Source organism: Octodon degus, unplaced genomic scaffold, assembly GCF_000260255.1.
Source record: "Octodon degus isolate 3935 unplaced genomic scaffold, OctDeg1.0 scaffold00084, whole genome shotgun sequence".
Classification (NCBI taxonomy): Eukaryota; Metazoa; Chordata; class Mammalia; order Rodentia; family Octodontidae; genus Octodon; species Octodon degus.
The window spans coordinates 1,322,438-1,338,071 of record NW_004524660.1 but is presented as its reverse complement, the minus strand read 5'-3'; the positions used below and the strand labels follow the sequence as shown (position 1 = coordinate 1,338,071).

The window sequence follows — 15,634 nt, the reverse complement described above, 5'->3', positions numbered from 1 at the left end:
AAATCTTGTCTTGGTTGCCTTTCTCCTGTTGCTGAGACAAATACCCGACACCCACAAAGAAGGAAGGGAAGGTTTATTTAGCTCAGTTAGTAGAGGTTTCAGTCCATACAAAGCTGGCTTCAAGGCAGACCGGCACCTGGCAGAAGGCAGCAGCTCATGGTAGCAGAATACAGCAAAACAGCAAGAGCAAAAGGGAGGAGTAACAGCAACAATGGCCACAGAGAACAAGTCGGCCTCCCTTACGTACGTTCAGGCTCTCGGCCCCAGGCTGGGTGTAGCACTCACACCCATAATCCCAGTGGATCATGAGTTAACCACAAACTCTAGAAGTCTGCCCCACAACTGCATGAGGCTTTGGGGGGACAACCAGATATAAAACATAACAAATCTATTATTGGTTTTAAGTGAGATTGAAAAGGTAATAGACAAAGCTAGTTGTGCCCGCAGGGCTGTGTCCTTAGGCCTTTAAGTGGAAGAGCCTAGAGGGAGCCACACTGATGCCAATGGACTATAGCAGGTTTTCCTCAACGCCCTCTCTTCTTGTTTTTGGTGGGGTACACAAAGGAGAGCCTGAGCAATATACAGTATGATGATCAGTGGATCTTTTGACAGTTTATTTCTGGTTTCATAACCATTGAAAGATTCTCCTCACCCAAGTCAGTTATCTTCACAAATCTGGCTGTTGATCACAAGGAGACAAGAAGAAACCTTGGACTGCACCTCAGCAACTTCATCAACACCGAAAGAACACCCATCCGATCCTCTAAATGTGTGGTGGCCAATCGGTGGCACGCATGGCACTTACCAGCTGGTTGTTATTGAAAGCTGGAAAAGGTTTGCCCTCAGTGCTCTACACTATGGGTCACTGTTACCCTCCAATGCCTCTCTGGAGCATACGGACAGACAGTTTGCTAAGCAGCTTCATGAACACAAGAAACATCAATTGAATAAAGTACGGACAGGAGAAGAAAGCAAGTAATCACTAATTTTAACTAGATAGACCCAACATTTTATGCCATTATTCTGTTCTAGCATGGACATACACACATATCATAGGCTACATTTAATGCTCCTGGTAATGGCCTTTCCTGTAACTGTATGACATTCACCAGTCCTCTTGGCTCCACGGAGGCTACCAGTTCCCTTAGGCAGACTTTTCACTGCTTCTGGTTGTGTTTGGTAGCTTCCATAACACTCCCAGGTACTCCCAAGTGTCAAGCCAGGAAGACTGGCAGGCCTCAGGTAGTGCCTGTTTAGCTCCCTGAATTGTCTTTCTCAACTTTTATCCTTCCTCAAAGCCGTCTTGAGGTTTGGGAAACTATACTCACCAGTCCTCACCTCAAATAGTCACTTTGTAGTCTAGTTTGTCTGGATTATATAAGGCAATCAGATAAAGGCTTAACTTTAACTTCTTTTTGTGTAGTATGCATTTATGTAACCTTGAAAAAGGTTAGGATCCCTCCAGAAAGCTTTTTATTTTATAGTTTTACAATTGTGTTCTATCTCCTAATGTCCAGATTTTTATCTTTCAGTATCATTTCCCACTAAAAAGAAACCAGAACTCCTTGGAGGAATGGCAGATTCCATGCCCGAGGCAGGAAGTAGATCAGATAAGCTTGGAACAAAATACCAGCAAGGGAGAGTGGGAAGAGGAATGCAGATTGAAACAAGATTGACATGATCTGATAATTGCTGAAACTGGATGTTTGGGATACGGGAGTTCTCTATGGCAGTGTACTTCTGTATTTTAAAAAATCCCATGAAAATAATTATGAAAGCTAAAAATACATTTTTTTTTAAAAATGCAAAGAGTAACTAACAGCACATGAAGGTTTCCTTCAGTGTCTCACTCCAGATTCTTAGGCTTCTCCTGAGTAATTCTAGCAACCAGCCATTTCCTTGTGGTCAAGTAAAATTTCTATGAATATACAAAAAGTATACGTGTCTATACATTTATGCGATCCACACATTTTTTAAAAATACAATTGTATCATATCAAACATATTATGCTAAGATTTATGAAGTTTTGCTTTTGAAGCCTGGACGGGAGGAGGGGTGGACAGAGATTGAACCGTCTCACCGAGCTTCAACTCCAACCCTTAAAGAAACAAATAACGTACTATGATTTACACTCACAGGGTGTTCCTACGTCGTTTGCCCAGGCTGAGCTCGAACCTGCAATCCCCATTACTCAGCTTCCCAGAGCGATATTTTTAGCGCCGGGGTGAGGTATCACATAATAAAAGCAAGTTTGTCAGTATTGCATTCGATGCAGTTTTAGACTACAAAATCCACACCTCCTCCCGACATGAAAGAGGACGCCCAGACCAGCCGGCGATGCCTTGCAGTTCAGGCTGCACCAAGGGCCGCAGGTGGAAGTGTCGCTCGTCCTCTAGGTTACCCTGGGGACTCGGCACCACCCCGGGCGTCCCCGTGACCTGGGGCTGTGAACCCCGAGCTCCCGCCCCGGTCTCCAATCCCGGCCTCGCGAGGTGGCCGGAGGGACTGAGATGGCGTTGGCGGGACGCCGGGAGACAGCTTCCTGAGGGAATCTAGGGCTGCTTGCGCCACTGGCAGGAACGTGGACGAGCCCGGAAGTCTCAGGATCCGAAGGCCCCGCACAACTAAGAACGCCACAGGACCAAATAGATATTTGAGAGAACGCCGAAAGCGCGGGGAGGCGGGCCTGCCTCACTGTCACCATCTCGCGACACTTCCAGTGACGTCGCACAACAAGCGCGAGTTCTAGGCTTTCACCTTCACTCAGTATGTGCCTACCCCTTTAAGCGAGTGATGGACAGTGACTTCAGCCTATCAACTTCATCCTCAACCTCCAATCAGATTTAAACTTCTTTCAGTCGCCGGAGAAGTTGGAAGAAAGGGGTCAAAAGAGGAAGAGTCCGCGCGCAAAAGCTCTCAGTCTCTCGCAAGGTCGGTATGAGCTAAACGCTCAGGAAAAAAACCACCAGAACCGATGGCCCAACTTCCTAAAGACCGGATTACGGGACTGGGTCACAAACCAATGAAAGGGATCAGGAGGTGGGATCGTTGCCCTCACCGTGCAAGAAGTACCGTTACAGGGCAGACTTTTTGTCCAATCAACGCCTCCGGACTTTCGGTCAGGTGGTCGTAAAGTGCGAGGGGCGGAGCTACAGCCTGGCGCGAGGAACCGTTAAGATAGACAACGAATCTAGCCAATGAGATGCTCCGATTCGGGAGCTGGGCACCCAATAAAAGTGGCTGGGCGGGTGCCGTCCCCGAGCGCGGGGAGATGTAAAGACAGACAAATACTTTTCCCAATGAGACTGTGGAAGAGCAAGCTAATTGACCAATGAGGTCTGCGGGGCGGGATCCTTTGCCGCGGCGAAGTCCAAGATGGCGGCGTGCGGTTCCGCTGTGTGAAACGAGCGCGGGGCAGCGGGTTAGTCAGCTCCGCGGAGGCGACCTCCGGCGACCCGCGACAATGAAAGGAAAAGAGCGCTCGCCAGTCAAGCCCAAACGCTCCCGTGGTGGTGAGGATTCGACTTCTCGCGGGGAACGGAGCAAGAAGTTAGGAGGTTCTGGTGGCAGCAATGGGAGCAGTAGCGGGAAGACGGACAGCGGGTCGCGGCGGAGCCTTCACCTGGACAAATCCAGCAGCCGAGGTGGCAGCCGCGAGTATGACACTGGTGGGGGCAGCTCCAGTAGCCGCTTGCATAGTTACAGCTCCCCAAGCACCAAAAATTCCTCGGGCGGGGGCGAGTCGCGCAGCAGCTCCCGGGGTGGAGGCGGGGAGTCACGGTCTTCGGGGGCCGCCTCCTCCGCGCCTGGCGGGGACGGCGGAGAGTACAAGACTCTGAAAATAAGCGAGTTGGGGTCCCAGCTGAGTGACGAAGCGGTGGAGGACGGATTGTTTCACGAGTTCAAACGCTTCGGTGATGTAAGTGTCAAAATCAGTCATCTCTCAGGTTCTGGCAGCGGGGATGAACGGGTAGCCTTTGTGAACTTCCGGCGGCCAGAGGACGCGCGGGCGGCCAAGCATGCCAGAGGCCGCCTGGTGCTCTATGACCGGCCCCTGAAGATAGAAGCTGTATATGTGAGCCGGCGCCGCAGCCGCTCCCCTTTAGACAAAGATACTTATCCTCCGTCAGCCAGCGTAGTCGGGGCCTCTGTAGGTGGTCACCGGCATCCTCCTGGAGGAGGCGGCGGAGGCCAGAGATCACTTTCCCCCGGCGGTGCCGCGTTGGGATACAGAGACTACCGGTTGCAGCAGTTGGCTCTTGGCCGCCTGCCCCCACCTCCGCCACCATTGCCCCGGGAGCTGGAGCGAGAACGCGATTACCCGTTCTATGAGAGAGTGCGTCCGGCATACAGTCTTGAGTCAAGGGTGGGAACTGGAGCGAGTGCTGCTCCTTTCCGAGAAGTGGATGAGATTTCACCAGAGGACGATCAGCGGGCTAATCGGACGCTTTTCTTGGGCAACCTAGATATTACTGTGACCGAGAATGATCTAAGAAGGGCTTTTGATCGCTTTGGAGTCATTACAGAAGTAGACATCAAGAGGCCTTCTCGAGGCCAGACCAGTACCTATGGCTTTCTCAAATTTGAGAATCTAGACATGTCTCACCGAGCCAAACTAGCAATGTCTGGTAAGATCATAATTCGGAATCCTATCAAAATCGGTTATGGTAAAGCTACACCTACCACCCGCCTTTGGGTCGGTGGCTTAGGACCCTGGGTGCCACTTGCTGCCCTGGCACGAGAATTTGACCGATTTGGAACCATACGTACGATAGACTACCGGAAAGGTGATAGTTGGGCATATATCCAGTATGAAAGTCTGGATGCAGCTCATGCTGCCTGGACCCATATGCGGGGATTCCCACTTGGTGGCCCTGATCGTCGTCTTCGAGTAGACTTTGCAGACACAGAACATCGTTACCAGCAGCAGTATCTGCAGCCTCTGCCCTTGACTCATTATGAACTGGTGACAGATGCTTTTGGACATCGGGCACCTGATCCCTTGAGGGGTGCTCGGGACAGAACACCACCTCCATTGTACAGAGATCGTGACAGGGACCTTTATCCCGATTCAGACTGGGTGCCACCCCTACCCCCAGTCCGAGAACGGAGCACTCGGACTGCTGCTACTGCTGTGACTGCTTATGAGTCACTGGATAGCTTGGATAGAAGGCGGGATGGCTGGTCCTTGGACCGGGATAGAGGTGATAGAGATCTGCCCAGCAGCAGAGACCAGCCTAGGAAGCGGCGGTTGCCTGAGGAGAGTGGCATACGGCATCTAGATAGGTCCCCTGAGAGTGACCGGCCACGAAAACGTCACTGTGCACCTTCTCCGGACCGTAGTCCTGAACTGAGCAGTAGCCGGGATCGTTACAATAGTGAGAATGATCGATCATCCCGTCTTCTTCTCTTGGAAAGACCCTCTCCAATCAGAGACAGGCGAAGTAGTTTGGAGAAGAGCCAGGGTGACAAGCGAGACCGGAAAAACTCTGCATCAGCTGAACGGGATAGGAAGCACCGGACAGCTGCTCCCACTGAGGGAAAAAGCCCTCTGAAAAAAGACGACCGGTCTGATGGGAGTGTGCCTAGTGCAAGCTCTGCTTCATCGAAGCTGAAATCTCCTTCCCAGAAACAGGATGGGGGATCAGCTCCTGCTGCAACAGCCTCTCCCAAACTCTGTTTGGCCTGGCAGGGTATGCTTCTACTGAAGAACAGCAACTTTCCTTCCAACATGCATCTGTTACAGGGTGACCTGCAAGTGGCTAGCAGTCTTCTTGTGGAGGGTTCAACTGGAGGCAAAGTAGCCCAGCTCAAGATCACACAGCGTCTTCGTTTGGACCAGCCCAAGTTGGATGAAGTAACTCGACGTATCAAAGTGGCAGGGCCCAATGGCTATGCCATTCTTCTGGCTGTACCTGGAAGTTCTGACAGCAGATCCTCCTCTTCCTCAGCCACATCAGACACTGCCACCTCTACTCAGAGGCCGCTTAGGAACCTTGTGTCCTATTTAAAGCAAAAGCAAGCAGCTGGGGTGATCAGCCTCCCTGTTGGAGGCAACAAAGACAAGGAAAACACCGGGGTTCTTCATGCCTTCCCACCTTGTGAGTTCTCCCAGCAGTTCCTGGATTCCCCTGCCAAGGCACTGGCCAAATCTGAAGAAGATTACCTGGTCATGATCATTGTCCGTGGTGCGTCCTAAAGTACATGTGTAACTTGTATTTACTACTTTGACATGGTTTCTGTTTTGTGATGTGTAATGGGATACGGCATCAGATGAAAATGTTTTTTTTTTGTTGTTGTTTAGTTGTAGCCTTTTTATATTTTTATAAGCCTCTTTAAAACAAATTAGAACAGTTTAGCAGTTAAGTGAAGAAGTGTTAAGGTAGCAGGAAGATGGATTTCCTTTAAGAGTTCCTATTTTAAATGATTTCTTTCTCTCTCTTTTTTTTTTTTCTTAGTCCTGAGCTTGAAAAATCCTCAGTTACAAAACCAAAAGTTTGAAAAATCAGAATTTGAGCAAAAGAGTCCTCTGACTATGTAAAGAAATGTTAATGTGGCTTCCTTGTTGTATAGATAAATAATGTTTATCTGAAACATTACTTTTGTGATTGAAATTTGATCAGGGACCTCAGAAATATACACAATTAAGTTGTTTAGCAGTGTAATTATTTTAATCAGGTTTTTGAGTTTCTCTTAAAATATAGCTTATTCCAGGAGAATTGGCTTTACATGCATTTTTATCATTAGCTCTTGAGTTTTGTATCCCATATGTGCACTTTTGGTTTGTAGTTGTAACTGGTAAAAATTGAGGACTGTGTTATAAGCCTTTTATGTCTTATGCTTAGACTAGTACTCAAGTAAGTAGGTGCTTATAAAATCAAAATTTTTAGTCAGATACAGGTGTGGTGGTGTTTTACTGCCTTTCAGAGGCGTAGCAGGTATAGTTCAAATTTAATTGTGCATATTTTGAAACTTAAATATTCTTTATCAAAGATTTTTTTTATCCATTCAAATTTTTGATTTCATTATTTAGAAAAGTTAGCTTTAGGCTCTTGTTTCTGTGGGCATTAATCAGCCATATCTGGATTGCAGAATTTTTTTTAAAAAGTCAGTGTAAAATGCCTTTGATATACTTTTTTAAAAAACTTGCTGGTATTTTTATTTTCATATTTAAACAGCAGTGGTGACATTACATTATTGGAAATGTTTTGAATATTTTTGAGATTTCATGCTTAATATTTTCACTGTTAACCAGCCATTGAGGTTTGAAATGTCAGTGTAGTAAAATTCTTTTTTATTGTTTGCCCAGATACCTGTAATTATTATAAAATAGCCCACCCACAGTTGTTTTGGTTGGTTTTAATTTTTGAAATTTTGTGTTGTTTTAGGTTTTTTTTTTTTTTGGCCCCAGAGTTGAGAATTATGACTGTTTTTAGCAAGGACTTAGCGCTATTTTACAGTAGTGGACGGTTTTTGTTTTATTTTTTACCTACTTCTCTGCCACCACCCCTGATTCCTCAGGTCACTAGTAAGTGTATTTTTCTCCCTTGATTTAAGTGGTGAGGACCTTAGGTCCTTCATATTTAGGTATGATTAGGAATTTTGGAACCTTCTGGATCATGGTCAGTGTTTTTCTGTGAAAGTGACTTTTTCAGAGCCTGAAAGAATTTAGTAACATTTCTTTCTGTTATCAAAGCTCATAGTTTTGAAATAGCACCAATAATAACCCAGGGAAATGTCATGTAATTTTTATTTCCATTATGACAGGTGTCTCATGCATGTTAGCATGAAAACCTCATCACTACTGTGTCATCCTTTTAGGTTTTCATTATGCATTTATGCATTTTCTTTTAAAATTTGGAGATTTTTTTGTTTCATTTTTAAACTGGAAAAACTAGCCATTTTGAGAGGAGGAGTGTACTAGACTAAGAGCACAAAGCTCCTTACTATGCCTACTACCAAGACTTCGGGTGCTGTGTGTTTCCCAAAAGCAATGATTTGGTGTAGAGTAGAAGCCATTTAACCTAATGCAAGTATGAAATTTGCATCCATGGGTCAAAGTACAGTTGTAGCTAGATACATTTTTCCAGTTTAAATAATTTCACTAACCATTAACTTGAATATCTTTTGATAAGTTAGACGAATGATTTTACTCTCTTAGAGAATGAAGTCCATGGCATCTAATTTTACTATAAACCAAAAATATGTGTAAGTTTTCCCTTTGTTTTTGTTTCACACTTTAGCTGGTGTGGTAGGTTATTGACAAGCACTGTGGTTTTTGCTCCATGTTTATTTGAATCCTTATCTGACATTGTTGCTTTGGTAGATGTGGGCAGTTTTGTGCTTCAATGTTTTTGAAACAGTGGCTCAATACCATTTTAAATGTATGTATTATAAAAAACCATCGATGTTTCATTTGGTACTTACCCACAGAGTACTCTTGCTCAGACGAATCTCTTAATTGTGTTGCCCATTCTGGGTTCAGGTTCAGAATACTTATAAATTATCGACTAAAACCTTCAGAATTTGAATGAAAGCCAAAGTCTAAAACTGGTTCCTAATAATCAGAATTTGAAAATACCAACACTAGATGTTTTTGTAGCATCCAAATCTTTTTGTCTTGAATTACTTTAGTGTAACTGATTTTTTTAGGAACTCAGTTAAAATGAAGGGCAAGAAAATTTCTTTAGTGTTTCATTAAATTATTAAGTATTACTGGTAAAAATAATTAAGACTTTTAAGACCACAACTTAAAATTTTATGGAAAATTAAGCACGTAGCTCCTAGCATATAATTCTGCTTAGTTGTTCTGATAATATTTTGTTAATTGTAATTGAAACTTCTGTAAAGAATGTTTTTCACATGAAAACTTAAATTTCTGATTTAGGATGACTATGAACTGAGACTAGTGTTTTCCTTTAGGGATTACATCTTTAAAATGTCCATCCTCTGGCTGGCATAAGCTTTTGTCAAGTTTTGAAGGTAATATACTCCCTTCTTGACTCAGATCATTTAATATATAGCAATTAAAAGATGTTTTTCAGGGTCAGTCATTTCGACTTATGAGCAAGTGTTCACTGATTAAACTTTTTTTTTTTTTCTGAAAATTTAAGTCCACTTTTACTTTTAAGGCAGTGAAGTTGCTCATTTTACAGGTGCAGCTTGAACTGTTTAGGTCCATATAGGAACCATTCACCAAAATCTGTGGTAATAGAATTAGGAATCTTAATAACCTTTTATGGGAAAACAGGTTTTGGAGAGAATTTCTGGACTTTTCAGTCTATGCTACAGTGTCTGATTTTGATATGAGAGTTAGGTATGAGAGCAAGAAGAGAAGTAGAACTGACCCTGTTAACATTCTGGTTCTAGTGATGTCCCTTACAGGGCAAAGTGATTTCAGGTAACTACAGTGAAATGTTAAACTTAATGAAGTATTAATGTGTGCGATTTAAAAACAGTTGAAAAGTGAAAGTCCTGAAGTGTTCTTTTACTGTTTAGCAAATGTATGGTGTTTTCTTAACAGAAAATAACAGCTGCTGTCTTTGGTAACATAGATAAAGGTGGATTTTTAAATGACTTTGTATTTTGACCCTTTGCTACAATAATGGAGTAGTAGTCTGTTACTCCATATAAATTAGACAGTGGAAGTAGAGGGTGTAAAAGTTTAAATTCCACCTTTTTATATTTTCAGTTTTTAAGTTATATTTAAGAGATTGGTTGATTGTAAACTTGCTTTTGAAAATTTTTGCCATGTTTTACTCAGTTGTATAGGATAAAAGATATTTTCAGTCCTATAATCCTCAGTTGCAATCGCTAAAAAAAAACCCTATTCCACTTGTCCATATAGTAAATTCATTTCAAGGTTTGTGCCAGTGGGTATTATTGGTGCTTTTTGAAGTCAAGGTGGACTATCCAGAAAGGTCTTGTTAATATTATGTTCATCTATAATGCATAGGGGAAAGATATATATATATATTTTTTAATATTGTAAACATTTGTACTGAATAACCTTTTTTTCCCCCCCGCAAGCAAAACTGGTGAACAGCGGATGAAGATACAAGCTCTAACGGACCTTTTTGAAGAGAAGTTGTAGCTTATGTGGAGCTCACATGGGCCTCTGATGGAAGAAAGCTAATCTGTTTAGTATTTGTGCATTTTACTAAAATGGCAGCTTAACGTTGTGTATCTGCTATTGTGATGCCAATGCCGGTGTTTTAAGTGGAAAAAAATGACCTCTTTGCTTTGTGCTGTGTACACAAGATTTCTGGAAAAGTAAAGAAAAACCCTTTTTATGGCTCACACAGCTTAAAAGTAGCTGTCACTCAAACGTGCGCTCACAGTTGAGCTGCTTTTGTTTTATTCTAAATAAATTGTTTCTTTTGAGGAAAATGTTTTTCTGCCTGGAAGTGAATTGACGGCAAACCTTGACCCCTTTGTTTGCAGCCGAGGGGGTACTTGCTGCTGCTCAGGATCGTGTATGTCTTGAGCAAGAAGCAGGGAGACCATCAATTTCATTTTGACTATCGGTGTGTCAAATCTGAAGGATCACTAGTGTTACTGTGGCCCCCTTTGTTTGCAGCGAAGGGGATCCTTTGCTTCTCGGTCCTCAACGTGATGAGGAAATGGTGCTGTTGGCTGGCACACAAGAAGCCGGGGCAAGCACCTTAAGCCTCACCACAGTGCACGAGTCGGGGGCTTTGCTGGTTTGAAGAGCTGGAGTTGCTGAATTTAAGTTTTGATTTATTTTGTTCACCCATCACGTTTGGCTTTAGTTTCATTTTTAATTTGAAGAAAAGTTTGAAATTGCTTTACCTTGCACTTTTAACATTTGCACCAAATTGCCAAAAGAAAGAGAAATACTCCGTTTGCTTTTTAAATGTTAATGATGATGTTAATAAAGCCTTTCCTGACACATTTGAGGAGCTCCTCCGTCTCCAGGGGCTTCTTACCAGAGTTATGCAGTGATGGGTTTAGTTCTGAATGGATGAAGAGTTCCTGAGAGCTAGCTTTTGTAATTAGAACCGTTACTTTGGTATCTGTGCCTTATTTGACCTGTGGTTCCACATGCCTTGGATGTGCATGCACCGTGACGGTTTCATAGGTACGAACGCACACTCAGGCCCGGTCACCTCGGTTGGTAGTACAGATTGTGAGGAAAAAAATGGAGGCATCCTTAAGGAGGAGAAAGTGTTTGCCTTTAGTTCCTGCATTATCCTGTACAGGGGCTCTTGAGCTTTGGAAGCCTGTTCCCAGTACAGGAGAACAACTCCCCTGTTTGCAGCAGGAGACTTCGGTGCACAGAGACAACGCTGGAGTACAAGAGGAGGCCAGCAGTGCTGCACCATTGGCTTCAGACACCATGGTTGTTTGCCAGTTTTAAACTAAACTAGTTGCAGACGAAGACCACCTTGAAATGCAGGCTTGTTGGGCTTGTTTTGAATTTTAACCTCGGATGGAAGAGCCCTAGTGCTGTCTGTCTCCATGTACGGGATTGATGATTGCTAGGCAACAGGTGATTATCAACCAAGGATGCCACGGTTATACTCTGCAAGGTGGTGTTCCAGTGGCAAACAGCTGTATAAACTTGTAAACAGGTAAGAGGGTTTTTAGAGGTCAAAAATGCATTATAATTAATAGGGTGAGGGCTTTTAATGTTTCAAGTGTTTCTCTGGTTGGAAGTCTAGGCATTCTGCAGTCATTACTAGCTTCCTTCTGTCACCAAGGTATATTTACAAAATTCTAAGCCAGAATGTTTGTTACTTTATATTTTTGTTCTTTAGTTTTAACATCTGAAAAAGTCTTATTGTGGGAGCCAAAAATTTTAAATTGTATGGGGGCCAGGGAGATGGCTCAGTAGAATAAGCGCTTGCCTGGCAAGCGCAAGGGCCTGAGTTCAATCCCTGGTTCCGCAAAAAATAAATAAATACATAATTAAAAGACAAAAAATTTAAATTGTGGTTATGAATTTGGGAACTAGCGCTTTGTGATGCCCTTTAAAATGTGTGATATTTTTGATTAATCTTAGCCTTTGTCTTTCATTATGATTTAATGGTGCAGGAGGACTTAACTGCTATCAAAACGTTCATTTAGTAACATTTTTAAATATGAAATTTAAGTATTATGGTGTCTAACATAACAAAGTGTGCTACTTATCCAATTGGGAATAATGGATATTAGCCAAGATGTTGTTTCTTATAAAGAGATCACTCATAGAATAAGGAAACTGCAACTTTAGGTAAATGAATAGACAGTTTGAAAAAAGCCTGACTTGTCTGCTTTTAGTATTTTTATTCTCTAGTTAGTCCTACCAGCCTTCTGAGCCTCCTCCCACATTAATCAAGTATGGAGCTCTGACAGCTTCCCACAGCTTAATTTTTTTGATATATAGTACAGCTTGGGTTTCCTTGCATTGCATGAAATGGGATAAAAAATTCTGAATAGGCTGTTTTCTTTTCATCTGTTCCAGAAGACTTAGAATCTGATGACTATAGTAGCTCATCTGTACAAGCTACTTTTTTCCCACGGGTTTGATTGAGCCCTTGAATTGTCTAACGGGGCATCTCATGCCCAGACTTCCAGAGAGTAAAAGGGGTAAAATAGACATGAGGAATTTTAATGGTCTCAGTGTGTCATTTTCAGGTATATTTTTAAGAAGTTAGGAGGTAGTTCCATCAAAAGCTTTGTTTGCTGAATGATCTTCCTTTGTATTTCTTTAAAACATTTAATCTGGAAATAATTTTGAATGTGTTAAGTCTACTGAGTAGTTTTTCCGATTAGTAAGCAATTATTTTAAATCATGGAGGTTTAAGAGATTATGTTGTAATTTCTGTATTTCTTCATGTGTGGTATCTCCCTAAGATATCAGGCTTCATCTCAACAATTAAGGAAATGTGTTTTAAACAGCATTTTGTTTGTCAGTGGAACCATATGCAGAATGGGAAGGTATACAGCATGACAGTGTTTTGCAACTACAGTACTTGGGAAATTATATATTCCCAGGTATATTGTGGAGGAAAAACTAGGTTGAGTGTTAGATCCATAGTTCTGTTTTATAAATTGGAAATGGCTCTTTGAAGTATTTGTGTAGTTTTCATCTGTAGTATCTTTCATCTGTTATAAATTTAGCTTTCTGTAAAGGAAGTAGTTTTAGGAACACTGCTGAATTGACTTGGGCTCATTTTGAAAACTTGACTGTGGTATTAAAATTGAAAATAAGGATTAACCTCACTTCAGTAAATAACTCAAATTTTATAAAGTGCCACTTATTTTTGCCTAAGTCACATCATTGTTTATAGGTTGTTTACCTGAGGCAGTAAATTTAGTGCTTATGGGTTTTTTCTTTTAGCAGTACCATATTGGATTGTGGTCTCTGCCCACCATTTTCATTGGTCACTTCATTTGACTCTTCTTTGAGCTCTCCTGTTTGAAAAAAACCTTTTCACTTGCATCTAGTTTTAAGTTATTAGCAGGTGAACTTACTAGATAACAATTTATTTAAACCTAAGCGTGGTCTTAGCAGCGAGTAAGTTTTAACCTTGATGTAAAATTACTTAACTTGCTTTAACTGAAATGAATCGAATATTCAGCTTCCAGTGTAGGTTTCTGTATAGTCATTTGAATACTGGCTATATATAAGGAACTGAAGCGCTAGAAATAGGAAACAGAGGAAAAGATCAAATAGTCTCTGGAGCTATTAGTAACTTTACTGTAATTGGGAAAGTAGATATAAACGGGTACTAAATACAATTTAAGAAAACTATAGGAAGAGAGTCAGAAATCAGTGCCAAATTAATTTGCTAATGAATTTTTGCAAGTGATATGGGTATGTGAACAGGCAACTTAAAGCTGGGATGTCAAGAAAGATTTTAAAAAAGAATTTATTAGAAAAGAACATGAAATGGTAGGTGCAGGTTGGGGCTGAAATGTCAGGCAGACAAACGAGTAAGAGTGTGGCCACTTGTTGGTTGGTGTTTTGAGAAAATAATCTGTAGACTGAAGCCTGGAAAACTAGTAAGGTTGCTGGATCAACAAAGACAGGAAGTCTTAGAGGGGAAGCCAGGTTGAATAGGGTGGGAGTGGGGATCTGTTGACATACTGACAGCGATTATTTATTGAATACCCACTTCATGCCAAGTACTCTGTCAAATACAGTACACACCTTGGTTCTTTCAAGTCTCCCTATATTCTATAACCTGACAACTATTAAGTGATAGAGCCAGGATTTCTACCAGGCTTTGTCTCAGCTACAGTTCTTTTGGTCATTATACTGTGTGGCTCATGACCTGTATTAGGGAGGCTGGGGATAGGATTAAAGCTACAAACTTGAGAAAATGGGCAGAGGGTTTCAGACTACAGTAAATCAACATTTGTGAAACCCGAGGCTGTGAGCTGTTTTAGGATCATCATGGCCCAGGAGTCTTTGTTCTCCTAGGAGCTCCTCAGGTGATTCTCATAATGCTCTCTGTGGTCTCTGGGTCCACAGTGTAGAGTACTGAGCTGCAAAACTGCAAAGACTAAGTGTCTGAGGGATGAAAAGAGACTCTGGTGCTCTGAAAGTTTAGGTAGGAAGGCACGAGTAGCGTTCTGTCTCAGAGACTGCAAGGAAAAGCTTCCAGAAGATAAAGATCTTATAGCAGGCAGGGAAAAGAAAGCAAAATGCCATGAATTTATCACTTAAGTAATAGTTTTAGTCATATCATTATTTAATTTTGCCTCAGTATTGCAAGGAAGAATCACTGTTTATATAAAATGCTAAAGGGACACCAGAAGAGTTTTGTGACACAACTGAGGAATACACAACTAGGAAGTGATTGGGGTATCCTTGAGTTTTCAGATGTGGTTTGGGGTTTTTTTTTTTTTTGGCGGAACCGGGGATTGAACTCAGATCTTTGTGTTTGCCAGTCAAGCGTTTATCCTACTGAGCCATCTCCCTGGCCCAAGTTTTCAGATGTTAATGTGACTGTTTGAAAACCATTCTGGGGTGAAGCATGTGTTGTGTACACATGAAAGTTGTTTCTGTTAGTGAACCATTATCTGTATGTACTACTAAATTAGATTACTAATCGGACTGAGAAAAAAGTTGAGCACCCCTAATTTGGAACCCAAAGTGCTCCAAAATCTGAAATCTCAATCATATTGACGCTCAAGTTTCAGGTTTAGGAGCATTTTGGATTTTCAGCTTAGGAATGCTGAACCTGTAAAATCTGTGCAAATATTCCAAAACCTAAAAAATTCCAAAATCTGAAATACTTCTGATCCCAAGTAGTTCAGGTAAGGGACACTCAACCTGCATAAGTAGAGTGTATGTTTGCCTTGTAAATCATTGAAAGATTTTGATTTTTGATTATCTATACTTTGTTATATTCTATATATGTAGCTAAATCCTCAATTTAGGTAGCTCTTACGTACTAGGCATTCTATATCTTGAGTATATTGGTAAAAAAAACCAGATAAATTTATCTTTTCTCTTAGCTTATGTTCAGAAGAAGTGCGGTGGTAAATTATAAAGTTAGGGCCTTATGTCTTAGAGCAGATGGTTTGGGTTGTATTCTAAATATTGAATGCAGTGGAAGCCATCAGAGGTTTTAAAAGCGGAGTATTAGAATTTTGCACAAGATTTGATTAGCAAGGACTA

The 15,634-nt window shown here is 41.9% G+C and overlaps 1 protein-coding gene across 2 annotated transcripts; it reads left to right on the top strand.

Moving 5' to 3' along the window:
* Positions 1-2,501: 2,501 nt before the first annotated feature.
* Positions 2,502-10,912, top strand: Rbm15 (RNA binding motif protein 15). Of its 2 annotated transcripts, XM_023721705.1 has the most exons (3): positions 3,317-6,188; positions 8,923-8,982; positions 10,030-10,912. In XM_023721705.1, the coding sequence occupies exons 1-3, from the start codon at positions 3,332-3,334 to the stop codon at positions 10,050-10,052; spliced, it is 2,940 nt and encodes a 979-aa protein (XP_023577473.1). In that variant the 5' UTR covers positions 3,317-3,331; the 3' UTR covers positions 10,053-10,912. The 2 variants fall into 2 exon arrangements, with proteins under 2 accessions (XP_004636955.1, XP_023577473.1); XM_004636898.2 differs by lacking the exon at positions 8,923-8,982 and having other exon boundaries at positions 2,502-6,188.
* The last annotated feature ends 4,722 nt before the right edge of the window (positions 10,913-15,634 follow it).

What these genes read in the sequence shown, in the direction of transcription:
- Rbm15 (XM_023721705.1), top strand. Translation starts at nt 3,332, where the DNA reads ATGAGGTCTGCGGGGCGGGATCCTTTGCCGCGGCGAAGTCCAAGATGG. An exon ending in GGTCATGATCATTGTCCGTG is followed by an intron (nt 6,189 to 8,922) that starts GTGCGTCCTAAA and finishes GTTTTCCTTTAG; the next exon opens with GGATTACATCTTTAAAATGT. An exon ending in GCTTTTGTCAAGTTTTGAAG is followed by an intron (nt 8,983 to 10,029) that starts GTAATATACTCC and finishes CCCCCCCGCAAG; the next exon opens with CAAAACTGGTGAACAGCGGA.